General features: G+C 39.8%; 1 protein-coding gene across 2 annotated transcripts in view; it reads right to left on the bottom strand.

The window, feature by feature from the left end:
- Positions 1-392: 392 nt before the first annotated feature.
- Positions 393-13,226, bottom strand: part of LOC142497833 (inducible metalloproteinase inhibitor protein-like) — a 14,520-nt gene continuing 1,686 nt past the window's right edge. The window contains exons 2-5 of one of the 2 annotated variants that reach the window (XM_075606192.1): positions 13,144-13,212; positions 9,127-9,168; positions 5,277-5,462; positions 393-652 (exon numbers count right to left, since the gene is read on the bottom strand). In XM_075606192.1, coding sequence (XP_075462307.1) covers positions 471-652; positions 5,277-5,462; positions 9,127-9,168; positions 13,144-13,180 — 447 coding nt within the window. In that variant the 5' untranslated portion in view covers positions 13,181-13,212 and the 3' untranslated portion in view covers positions 393-470. The remainder of the gene's footprint in view (positions 653-5,276; positions 5,463-9,126; positions 9,169-13,143; positions 13,213-13,226) is intronic. The other variant, XM_075606193.1, reaches the window with a different exon arrangement.

Raw genomic sequence — 13,226 nt, 5'->3', positions numbered from 1 at the left:
TGGCTGCTGTTACATTTTGACAGTATGAGCAGAGTCGAGTTTAGGGCAGTTTTTGGAGCAGATCACTATGTTAGAACTCATATTCCCCCTCTCTTCTCCTCTGGGCCTCTGTTTGAGGAGTGGGAGAATGCTCTGCAGAGGGGTCTCCACCTATAGCAGGTCCCTGAGCCCCTGCAGGGAGATGTGGCTGTAACATTCCTTGCTGAAGAAGATTGGCGGGGATAGCCTGGTGCTTACCCGAGCAGTATGGAGAATTGCACCTTTAAAGCATATTATATTGTTTTACCTAAGAGAAAAAAATAATGTGTCTTCATTAACTAAACAGGAGCAAGGAAGAAACCCAGAGGAGGAAGGAATAATATGAAATTTGTGATTAAAAAAACGCACACATATTGTATTTATTCAAAGCTGTTTTTATTAATTTCCAGTTAATATGTCTCATGACATCCACACAGCTGCCCATAAGAGAATTAACACTTTTCAACAGGGACACAATCACCGTTGCTGTTAGGTAGGTACTTATCCTTGCAGAAACAGCCTGCAACACACATCCGAATGCAAGCTGGAGGCTTTTGGTTGCGGTTGGCACAGGTTATAGGGCAGGCACTGCCACACTTATTATACTCTCTGTACTTTCCTTCACATCCAAACTCTGCCAGCAAAAAGAAAAACAGAGATAAGGAAGTTAGAAAGCTGAATACCTGCTACTAACATAACATATATACCACAGGCAAATATAGGACATCTCCCTCCCCAATACAGATATACATTATGTGCTGTATTTACTAAGCAATGCTACTCTATTACTATAGATTGGCTTTTATCACCCATTCACATGAAAGGGGCCATAAAGTGTCTTCTAGCATGCAAGGTGTCTTATGGAGTGGCACTCCTTAGTAAATATGGCCCTATATCCTGCATTCCAACATACATTACATACACGAGACGGAGACGGCTGTGCAGATTATCTAAAATGTTAATATACGTTTCTGATTACTCGGGAGGATTAACACTGCGGGTCCCATTCACAGGCAGGGACCCCACAGAGATAATCCTCCTGGGTCACTTACTGTTTTGGGCTCGTGCGTGACTGTGATGCGTTCCAGCGCCCACACACGATCACTGCACCAAAAACAGTAAGTGTGACTACATCTGTATTATACTTCATAAAATGTACAGTGTTTAAGAATAGAAATGTGGGTCCTCGCCAACCTATATAGCAATGCTACCACAATATTATATATTGTACATATTTTATAGGGACTGGATCTTTTTCCAGACAGAGATCTGAGAAAACACTTTCCAACACAAATCCACCATTGGACTGACCCACGTTGGTGCCTGTACACTCATGGTGCTCCCTTTCACCAGGTCTCCTCCTCTTCCATTTACCAGCCCTGGAGCAGCTATCAGCTCTAATCTGCCCTACGTGCTTTGTGAGTCTCTTCTCAATTCCCCAGGAGAAACAGGAATGGCTACCTGGTCCCTCTAAATAGCAGGATTATCGCTTAGGTTATAGATTACTAAAAGGATCGCCTGTATTGTTTGGGGGCAATTGGGTAATGTAAATGTGAGACAAATCTCATGAAAAGCAAAGGGCGGACAGGAGCTGAAGCGGTTCTCTTCCATGCGGCCAAATGTGACATCATCCAGCGGTCCTCATAAGTGCTGGTGAAGCATCGGTGAATGGAGAGAGGAGACTCTGCGAGTTGGTGCACTGTGGGAGTATTAACAGGAAGGTGAGTCAGCCACAGCCTACAATTGGAAGCAGTGGGCCATGTTAGATGTGCTTGTGATGAAAGAAATCCCATTCTGAGTGCATATATTTATATTAAACCTGATATATTCATTGAAGGTGCTACACCATGAGAAGCTGTGCTGTGTGCTGTTCTAAGTTATTGTGACCTGCTTTATGCAAGGAGTTGGGAAATAATATTCGAAGAGGAACCACCAACCTTCCCCCTACGTTAATGTATTGGACTTTTACACTAATGAACTTATTGACTATTTGACTCAATTATGTGTATATTTATCTGTTGTTATTATTCATTTTATTTATTATTAAACTTAATATAATCAGACTAAACTCTTTGAAATCTATGTTTTAGTACATTTGGGTTTCTTTTAAGTCGGTACATTGTAATTTGCAGTTGAAACAAGACATTATTTGTATATGTTTATATTGATGTTACGTATGTTCTTCTTTAGATCAGAAGCAACCCCGGGACACAAAGTGCTTTGCATGTGGGGGGTGAGTTAAAGTGAAGACAACCCCCCCCCCCCATTATAACAGATATGACAAAAGCTAAGGAAAGCCAATCTTAGTTATGCTTAAATCACTAAGCGCCTCATGCAGTAAAGTCCAATAGAAAAAATTCCCAGGGTTTTTAAATCGCCATTTTTTACAGCCTTGCTATCATGGTATGCAGAAAGCCCCTAATACCTGTAATAGCAACCTTTGCAAACATGGCGAGTAGCCAGCAGCGAGACAGAGAGACAGATTTTTTTTTGTAGATGAGCAGGGTGTCTCCGGAACAGAACCGCATCTATTTCAGAAATGTCCAGGTCACGTGACATTTACATTTGGTAGTGGGCCTGTTGTGTTTATTTGTATTTATTGTGGGTAACGAGTGGGTGTTTTGTCGTTCCGTGTGGTAGCGGTTAACCCCTTCATTACAGCTGCGGTATTAACTGCTAAGGTAATTAAGGGGTTAAGTCCACCTGAAATCCCCCCGCAAGGCCTAAACACCCACCAAGGGCTAAATACCACCTTCACCCAAACCCGCTATCCACAATAAGCATGGCACTGGTGGTTAACCCCTTCATTACGTTAGTGGTTAGCCGCTAAGGTAATGAAGTGGGCTGTAAATGCCAGTTTCCTGCATGGGATTGATGCCGGGGGTCTCCGGTGCTGATATTGATGGATATCAGCTCCGGAGACACCGGCATCAATCTGATCCAGGAAAAAAGGCCTTTTTTCTGTGTCCCGTCTCGCCACTCATCGGCAGCTTCTCACCACCTTCTTGACAGCTTTTTCTGGCGAGGTGATTTGGAGAGAAAATCTCCATTCTAGAACGGTGATCAGCTGCGACACGCTGATCGGGGCTACTAGATTACAGCGAGTTTGAAAAGCTGTGAAAAAAAGAATATGGTGTTTACAGCGCTAATGCTAAAAGACAATATTGTAATATTATTAATATTACAGTGACACTACTACAACTTTTCCTTGAAAGTGAGGCTGCCTAGGCAAAAAATTACCAACACAAATCAAAACAAACCTAACAATAAAAAAACAAACAGCCGGCGCCTCCAATAAAATAATTCAGTGAATATATTCTGACCAAATGAAGAGTCCAGTCACGGATATCAAACAGTCCTGAGAGGGATCTTGAATGAAGTCTCACAGTTATTTATCTGCTACAATGTCCCTGTGGGCTTCAATATGTTGGCCGCATGGGGAGATCGTACCAGAGGCGCATCTATGAGCACGTGTATAATATTAGGAGAGGTCTTAGTATTCATAGTGTGTCACACCATTTCCTAGTTCACCACCAACAGAACCCTAAAGGCCTCATTTGTCAAGCAATTGAAACTTATCTAGGTAATTGGAGAGGAGGAGATAGAATAAATGGGATTAGCAAACGTGAGTCATATTGGAAATATGAACTAAAAACATTATCCCCCAATGGTCTTAACATCGACTTTCACCTTGCAGCTTTTTTGGTTAACTAGACTAAATGATAATTACTATGTGTAATATAGTTATGTACAATTTTGATACGTTTTGCTGATTGCTGCTGACACTGGCAGTTTGAGTGGTTGGGTTGTTGTCTTAGCCCAATTTTCCAACCAATCACACTTAAGGTATCACTGGCTTAAATTCCGATTGATTAACTAGGGCATTGCTCCTTCTGGATGGGTGTTTTTAGCTCTGATAGGTTCTATGAGGTCTCTGTTATTTACTTGTTTGTTCATTTATTGTTTCATTGTGTCAATATATGTATTTTTCTACCCATTGTATTTTCTTTAAGTGTTAGTATTTAGTATATTCATTCACCATTAAGAATAACTTTGATTGTTTTTTTTTCATTTTAATATCATGCAATTATTCAATTATTGGTTCTAATTAGCGATGAGAGTATATATATGTTTGTATGCAGTATTACCCATCATGCCCCTCATGAAGTGACCTCTGTCACGTAACGCGTAGGCTGGTTTTATTTGTGCTTGAGGACTTGGACTCATCCCCCTTAGAGCTTTGATCAGCTAAGATTCTCTTCCTCTGAATGCCAGGAGCTTTATCGGCTTCCAGGACACTTTTGTGCTTTAGCGCTGTGTAGTGACATCATCAGCTCACCGCGTGACCAGAGGGTCTGTGACCGCGGGGGGCGGTGCTTGTCTCAGCAGCATGGAGCTTACGAGGACTCGTGTGGCGTCCCCCGCAGAGGTTCCCACACCTGGGGAGGAAGGAGATCTGTTCTATGGGCTTAATATTTTCAGCTTTGCTGTAAGTAGGATTCTAATTTTACCCCTACTGGATGAACTTGTTCTGCCTATGTCCCAAGCCAAACGGGCAATTGTTTGTCTTTTTATATTCATTTGCACTATTTTATTAAATTGTAATAGCTATTTAGTTGTTCTTTCTAGGTGTCTGAATTTTTATGGCTATATATTAGGGTTACACTATGATTTTTTTCTTTTGTCTTTTTTGTCTTTTATGTCTGTTTGTCTGTGCTGTGAGACTTCCTTCAAGATCCCTCTCAGGACTGTTTGATATCCGTGGTTGGACTCTTCATGTGGTCAGAATATATTCACTGAATTATTTTATTGGAGGCGCCGGCTGTGAGTTTGAAAAGCTGGCGCTGGAAGGCGAAAAGTTTCTTATCGCCGCGCGGTTGGCGATTTGTTTTGATCGGCAAAAAAAACAGACAATTTTTGCACTTATCGGGGTTTACTGAATAGCAGTAGGCTGTTTTGACGATAAGCTGGCGATACGTGGTTTATCGCCGTTTACTGCATGAGGACCTATTTGTGCACTGAGCTCTTACATACCGTATGGTGAATACCAGCATAGTGGTACCGAGCCCTGACACTACATCCTGACACTATACATGCACAGCATATAGAGGGAAACATGTGTCACATTGGAACCTTGAAAGGCTGCATGGACCCTGCTCCGCATTTACACCTATAGTATGTTCCCCAATAAATCCCTTCCTATGGACCTTTAGGACCATGATATCATCTAAATAATACAAACCTGCACCAGTCATTACCTTTGCAAACAGGACACTGGTTCTTGTCCACACAAATAGAGGAGCCATCACGAAGCTGGACAAATCCGTCATTACAGAAGCATCCTTCCTTGCAGTCTTTGGTACAAACTGGGGGTTGTCGATAATTATCACAAGACAAAGGGCATGCGGTCCCACACTTGTTATAATTCATGTTCTGTGCGCACCCTAAGTGTTAATACAAAGGAAGTGTTAGACACACTATAAATTCACTCATTGGAAACACAATACAGAGCATTTATCTATCGGAAAGTCTTCCCATGCCCTCCAATACTAGAGGGGCCTGTAGTACAGTAAGGGCTATACTGTAGTTCCTAAGCTGTGCGATTCCACAAGGGACTGTCCCCTCCAGTGACACAATACACCTTATTGGTCCATTCACTTGATTGGACAGTAAGGTTTCTTCCTTCATCAGAAGAGGGTCTATATTCTATATATATACATACTTATACATATACATATATTTGTATGTATATATATATATATCTTTATTTATAAAGTGCCAAAAGTGTACTCAGCACTTCAAATAAGTCACTACAGGGAATTATAATAATACAATAAGCGCAGCAAAATCAGAAAATAGGAAAGTAAATCCCGGCCCCGAAGAGCTTACAATCTAAGTGGTATGATGGGAGACTTACAGAGACAGCAGATGAGGGAATAAGTGCAGTGGATGACAGTGCTTGGTCACAATGGGTGGTAGGAGTGACTGTGGGTGTCGGGCAGTAGCAATGAGTGCAGGCTATTGGGATGCTTGATTTGTGAGGCAGGTTTTAAAGGTTAGTCAGTATTAACGCAATTAGCAGGGCAAGAGGTGCTAGGGAGGCGTGGGTGAGAGGAGGTGTGTATGTGGCTTGTTCCTGAATTAGGAGAGCTATCCCCAGCAGGAAGGAGTAGATAGATAGAGGGTGTGAATAGAGGATTTGTGTGGGTGCTTTTTATTGAGGGGTAAACAAGTTGTTGGGAGAGATGCGTATAAATAATGATGCAGTGTATGTGCACAGGCATAGGTGGAGGGGAGGAGAGATGAAGAAATGTGTGATAGAAGCGGAGTAGGGATTTTTGGAGAGAACAGAAGCGATTACAAAGGAGTGCGGGAACAGTAAACAAAAAAAGCAATAGGGAGGGCATAGTGAGATGCAGGAGGAGAGACTTCCCAGTTATTGGAGGATAGGAATAGTACAAATTATCACAGCATTTAGTTCTCACAGTTGCAGAGTTGTTGAAGTGCAGAGTCCAGATCATATTGTATTGTTCATCTCCAATTTCAACTCCAAAATTAGCTCTACAGACACTTTACTGTATATGTGACACAACTCCAAAATTAACTCCACAGACACTTTATATGGAACTCAGCCATATGGCACAGCCAAGATAGGCTGTCTTTAAATACTCTGAACACATTAACGTGACTAACAATCAAGGGAGGTTTGCCTAATCAACTCAGAGAGACATACCAAGTAGTTGTTAATTAGATATAAGATATGTTGCAATTGGAGTGATATTCATTGAAGAATTCAACTCAGAGACATACACTTTATGTGACACAGCCATATATATATTAAAAAAAGGAGTGCAGTGCTTATACTTATTATTTATTTAATTATTACAAAAAAAAAGCTTGTTGTATACACGTATATTTAGCCACGCCAAATATATATATATTACTTTGAATGAATACTATTCCATTAAAGCTGGCAAAATATCTAGCACTAAAATGAAGCTAATGACATATAATGGGACTATGTCTATGAGACTAGTGAGGCACTAACGCCAGCTCTGGGCTTTCTACGGACGGACAGAATAAACTAGAACCCAATATAACAAAGGGTGTCCAAAAACCGAGTCACTCTTTTCAAAAGGTAATAGGTTCAATTAGAACTCAAAGACATTAAATGTTACATTTTATATTTAACATTAAAAAAAGGAGTACAGTGCTTATACTTATTATTTATTAATTATTACTAAAAAAAGTTTGTTGTATACACGTATATTTAGCCACGCCCAATATATATATTATATATATATATATATATATATATATATATATATATATATATATATATATATTACTTTGAATGAATACTATTCCATTAAAGCTGGCAAAATATCTAGCACTCTGCACTCAAATTAAGCATATAATGGGACTATGTCTATGAGACTAGTGAGGCACTAACGCCAGCTCTGGGCTTTCTACGGCCAGACAGAATAGTGGAAACGCCAATAACCACAAAGCATTTTTTCTTCAGTAAATCACATAATGTTTCAATGAACGTTCTCACGCAGGACATACAAACACGGAAGAAAATACGTCCGATTAAGCTTGATACATGTTAATTAGTGGACACACAAGGTATTCTGGGATTTCTGTGTTGGTTTTGTAGGATTTATATGTCGGATTGATATGCCGTTTTGTAAGATTTGTCGCATATATGTATATTTATTTATATTGCAAAATCCATGTACTTTGCTGTTCTGGCCCAGGCTCACTGTAGAACATGAGTTGGATCAGGCAGTCAAACTCATCCTGTTAAATGCACACAGAGTCCTTCAATTTTCTGTAACTTTATTGGAAATGGTAAACGGAAAGCATAAAATAGCTTGAAGGCAACATTTGTGAGAGAAAGGTAAAAAAGCATTGCCTTGTTCTGGGAAACAGTGAGAGGGGTGGTTACTCACAGGGCTGCTGGTTCTAAAAGGAAGCATGCTTGCCTGTACAAGCAGGAAATAATGCAAGGACTGCTCAGCTAGCAAGGAGAGGAGGAGCAGCCCAACTCGCAGAGGGGAATTGCCAACACAACAGGCTCAGAAGCCAAGGAGGAGCGTTACATTTGTAACAACATAGTGAAGAGTAGTGACAGCAGTCACATGACAGGGAGAAAATAGAAACAGGGGTCAGGACACTAGCGCATTATGGCAGTAACACACGTAACATTATTGGAATAAGTGCTTCATACATAGGGACAAATAAGTCCTGGCCCTGATGAGCTTTTACAAAGAAAAATAAACAAATATCAAAATAAAATATAGTGTTACAGATATAGCAGAGGTTATCACCCCAGTTCACACGAGTTAGCACATAAAATAATGTGTTAAATAACATGTGGGTTCTCAGCCTTGCAGAGAACCGCTCACTCACCCAGGGAAAGTGGCAAGTTATGCTTGATGAGTATCACCTCTTGGCTCCTTCCCCCCTCCTTGCTCACTCCGCATGAGCCCAGCTCGGTCATCTGTGCGCAGAGTATCAGTGTGCTGCCTCAATAACCCAGGCTGGCCCCCTACCTGCTCTCCTCTTTGGTGTAAACCCCTCTCCGGCCTGCTCCTCTTTTCAGCCTGCCCCATCTCAGTCTGCACCTCTCTCCTCCTGCAGCTCAGCAGTCTACACCCTCTCAGGGCTGCACTTACACTCGTCTTCCACCCCCATCCTCCAGGTATTAGACCCCTCTATCCTCCTCACTGAGCTCCATGTGGAAGGTTTAGGTCTCCCAGGGAGGCACAAGCAGGAGTGACCACAGTCACAGATAGGTGTGTGTTTGTATGTGTGTGTGTATGTTTGTCACTGTCATTTGTGACTGTTTGTCATTCTGCGCCCCTTCCCCTCTATGTCATCGTTCCCCAATGTGGGACCATTTTGTGCTCGCACCACGTGTCATTCTGCTCTGGCAGCCAAAAGAAAGCTGCCATGTCGTAGGAAGATGACAATGTGACTTTCCTTTGGTGATCCCGCAGCCATATTTGCTGATTTTGGTGTTACACACTGACACATGAATTCTAGTGTTTGCAGCATTGGTATGGTGCAAATACACTTATTCACTATACAGTATATTCTTACTTGTTTGGGTTGTTTGTCCATTCACTGACAGGAATGGCAGACCTGCAAAAGAGGAGAAATGTTTTCAATTAATGTTGTAAATCTTTGTGTATTTGTGTCTGCGTTCCACTCTTTGTATTAGATTTATAAATATATTATTACTATCATTAAATACTCCTCTATAAAGCAACCTTTTCAATGCTGGTTGACAGAAGCACTGGAGCGTTTAGTAGCTATTGTTCTGCATAGTGGAAGAGTGGGCACAGTGCATTAATATTTACCAATCAGGTGAAAAACCTGCTCTACAGTTTAAGGCCCAAGGCAAAGAACATTGCCAGAGGTTCTTACCTGACTGATAAAGTTAGGCCGATCATTGGTTCTTTTCTGTTATACGTAGGAGGAGTGCTACAATTAATTCTTAGTATTGCCTTTCGGCATGGAGTAACTGGCAGGTACATGCAGTGAAGTCCCAGTGCAGTGACACTAATAGTATTAAGCTACAACGTATACTGTATACATTTCAAATTACATTGTTTCAATCTGCAGGAATATCTGTAATGCTTTTTATATTTAATCGCCGTTCAGTTGAACTTCAAATCAGTATGTGCATCACATCTCCAATGGGTCAAGGTATTTTGCTTTGTATTAGCACTTTGTTCATATCACAAAGAAATATGGAGGTTAGTCATAGGGAGTAAAAGCAACCAATTATTTCATATAACAATACCATGTATTAGTTTCTGCATCTCCCCTATTTTACCTAAACTCTTATGTGGGTAATTAAACCGCCAGGTGTTAGCTAATAGGAGTGTTAGGATCCATGTCTGCTGCCTGCCTCACAGCATCAAATGTGCAGACATGGAAATGTTACATTTTATACAGAACCTAAACTAGAGATTACATTGGGATCCATACAGTATGCAATCACATTGTAGCACTGCAGCAATCTGTCTGAGGCACTGATTTAATCACTGCTGGAGATTATCACGTTAGCTATATATACTTTGGATGCGTTCCTTGTCTGATAGTGTAGGCTTCCATTTTGCTTTATACCTGTGACAATTTGCTACATGATGGTTTGTAAAAAATAACAGTGAGTTAAAGATGTTTTTCCTCAAAGAGTTTTTTTTATCTTCTAAGTGGGAAGCAGGGAGTCTCCAGAGGGGAACTGTGTTAATTTTATCTCTGGAGACCACCTGATTCCTGAGATACTAACAAACCAGTAGCATCCCCAGCTGGGTAAATAATGTGGAGGTTTAACTCTCAATCATGCAGCACCGACAGCGTCTTCAGAGTTTGTATCTCTGGAATTAAGGGGTCACAGGAGCTGAAATTAGCGCAGTTCAGCTCTGGATGACCCCCTGCTGGGTGGAATGCTGCTTTAACCTCTTTTCTGTGACGGGGCCCAGTAATGCATTAGTACATTGTAGCACATCGTCTATCCGCATTACTGCTAGTTGGATTCACAAAAGTTATGAGTTGCAAGTCCATCTGATAATGGAAGGGTTACGGATTTTTACACATTTTCCTCATTGTAATCATTACAGGTATTAAAATGAATAATTAGGTACACTCCTTTATCTAAACAGAGTATAAATAGGGTATGGGTTAAACCCCATAGCTAGTGCTCCAGAGTAGTCGGCATAAGAAAGAGTAAATCTGCTTAACATGTAAATGGTCCGGTCCAGCTGATTAAGAAAACATTTCACGGAGATAAATGCTGTATGACGGAATAGCATACAGGAGGGGGGTGAATATAGCAGGAGAAGGGAACAGAGAAGCCGGTGTGTCCACCGCAAGGTAAACACTACGACCAACCAACTACCTCCTAACCTGCAACCCCCCTATCCCTGGTGTCCAGTGCCATGTACATCGACAATACTAAAACTATTCAGACAGGTATCTTTCGGAAAATTCATTACAAAAATTCCCTATTGTGTGTCAGAGTTGTCATTCTAGGTCCCTGATCAAGAGCATCCCCAAGGCACAATTTGTAAGACTTAGAAGGTTATGTTCAGAAAATTAAGCATTGTTTGTAAAATCACTATTAATGATTGGGCGTTTCGTTGAAAGGGGCTATCAAATGAGGGATGTTCAGGAAGCTTTCAGTTATGCTAGGGCACTGGACAGAGAGGATCTCTTAAAACAGAAACAAAGGTTTTCTAAGCATAGAGTTAGATCACAAAAATGTGCCACTAATGATCAGACCTGTCATATGTTTATAACTACCTTTAACAGACTGGCACATCATATTCGTGCTATTGTCCAAAAACACTGGAAAACGTTGTCATTGGATAAAGATATTGCCTCATTTATACAAGTTGGACTAAAATTTGAATTCAGAAAAGTTAAGACATTAGCTTCTCATCTTTCTCCTGGTTTGTTCGATTCAAGATCTTCTCATTCTAAATTACAAGGTATTCCAAAAGGCTTCTTTTCCTGTGGCAAGTGTCCACTGTGTCACTTCTATTAAATCTTTAAAACTTTCTAACTCTACTTATCGCATTAGTAGCTTTATAAACTGTCATACCAGTTTTGTGATCTATCTTTTAGAATGTGGCTGTCATAAAAAATATATATTGGTCGTACTATAAGACGGCTACGGTCTAGGATCATTGAACATGTACAACTTATCAAGAAGAAAGACATGTCACATTTGGTGGCATGTCACTTCTCTACCTGTCCCCAAGGGGGTATAATCAATTTTTATTTTTCAGGGATAGAACATATTCCTCATCATCCTCGAGGGGGTGATAGATTAAATTAGTTGACTAAGAAAGAAATGTTTTGGATATATTCTATGAATACCCTATACCCATCAGGAATTAATATGGTCTGTAAATTTAAACATTTTTCGACAGATTAATAGTTCCAGTCCTTATTTGAAGTTTAGCTAGTCCTGTTTACATACAAGTCTATATTTCAGATATATGTTTATTGGATATTGTCTTACCTATATATAAGGATTTCTTATTTACTATATGTATCTGTTTTTAGATTTAATTGTATTTATTCATTTTTGCAGAATATTATCATTTAGTTATTATATAGGTTTGATGTCATATGGTTTTCTTTTATATACATTTTTATTGTTATCACTTTAATATATTATGAATTAATCATTTATGCATATACATTAATAATTCTTAGTTTTTTTGTATTAGTTAAGTTTGTTGCTTATTTAAGTACACATTACTCCATTTACTGGTTACTGTCTAGTTTTTTCTGGTTATTTTGCATTTCTCATTGGATGCAGATATTTATATTATACATAGTTTGTTTTTAATCTTTCATTGATATATGTTATGTTTGTGTTTTGCACTTGTTTGTATTATTTCTTGGTCTCTATGTGATCTTGCTCTTTTAGGATACTCAATGATTTTTCCATTATAAATCTGATTAGACTATTTATCTAATAGGTGTGTACTTGACACACCTCCAGTCATTGGTCTTACTGTATCAGATATCTGGCGTACTTAGCGATCACCTGGAGACTCAACCAGTACTCTTTGATAAAGTTCCATACAAGGAACGAAACACGTCAGATATGGTTCTGTCATGTGTATGTCTGCACATTAAACTGTCCGTTTTTTATCATTTGTGCTTTTGGTCTCTAATTACTACTGGGGAGCAGTGACCGCCTATGCTACCATTTTTTCTAAACAGAGTATATAATTCAGTATTAATCCCGATCATAAAGGTTTACGTGGGTGTAGTAATTTCTGTGGGTCAGCAAAGGGAAGGAGAATAAGAGGAGTGAACCTCTTTACCTCCTGATTATGAGGTATGTGAATAAAATACTACAGTAGCAGCATTATATATATCTGTCTTCAACTTTTTAGATAATTTTACAGGGATGGGAAGAGAGTTTATAATGGCATAATGTGTTCTACACCAGCAAGGATACAAAGAGTGATAGCAGTAGTTGCTGCATGGGATTACAAGGTCTGTATTTGTATACCATGAATAAATATAGGTGAGAAGTGATTAAATACATTGACATGGGGTCCTTGGTAAGATAAAAAATAATATACTCACCCAATGTCAGCACCAGGAGGGTTACCCTAAATTCCATCTTTAATTATAAGTCCCAGATTGATCAGTTTACTAGAATGAGATAA

The sequence above is a fragment of the Ascaphus truei genome, chromosome 6, assembly GCF_040206685.1.
Source record: "Ascaphus truei isolate aAscTru1 chromosome 6, aAscTru1.hap1, whole genome shotgun sequence".
Taxonomy (NCBI): Eukaryota; Metazoa; Chordata; class Amphibia; order Anura; family Ascaphidae; genus Ascaphus; species Ascaphus truei.
The sequence above is the reverse complement of the archived record's forward strand: the minus strand, read 5'-3'. Positions and strand labels throughout refer to the sequence as shown.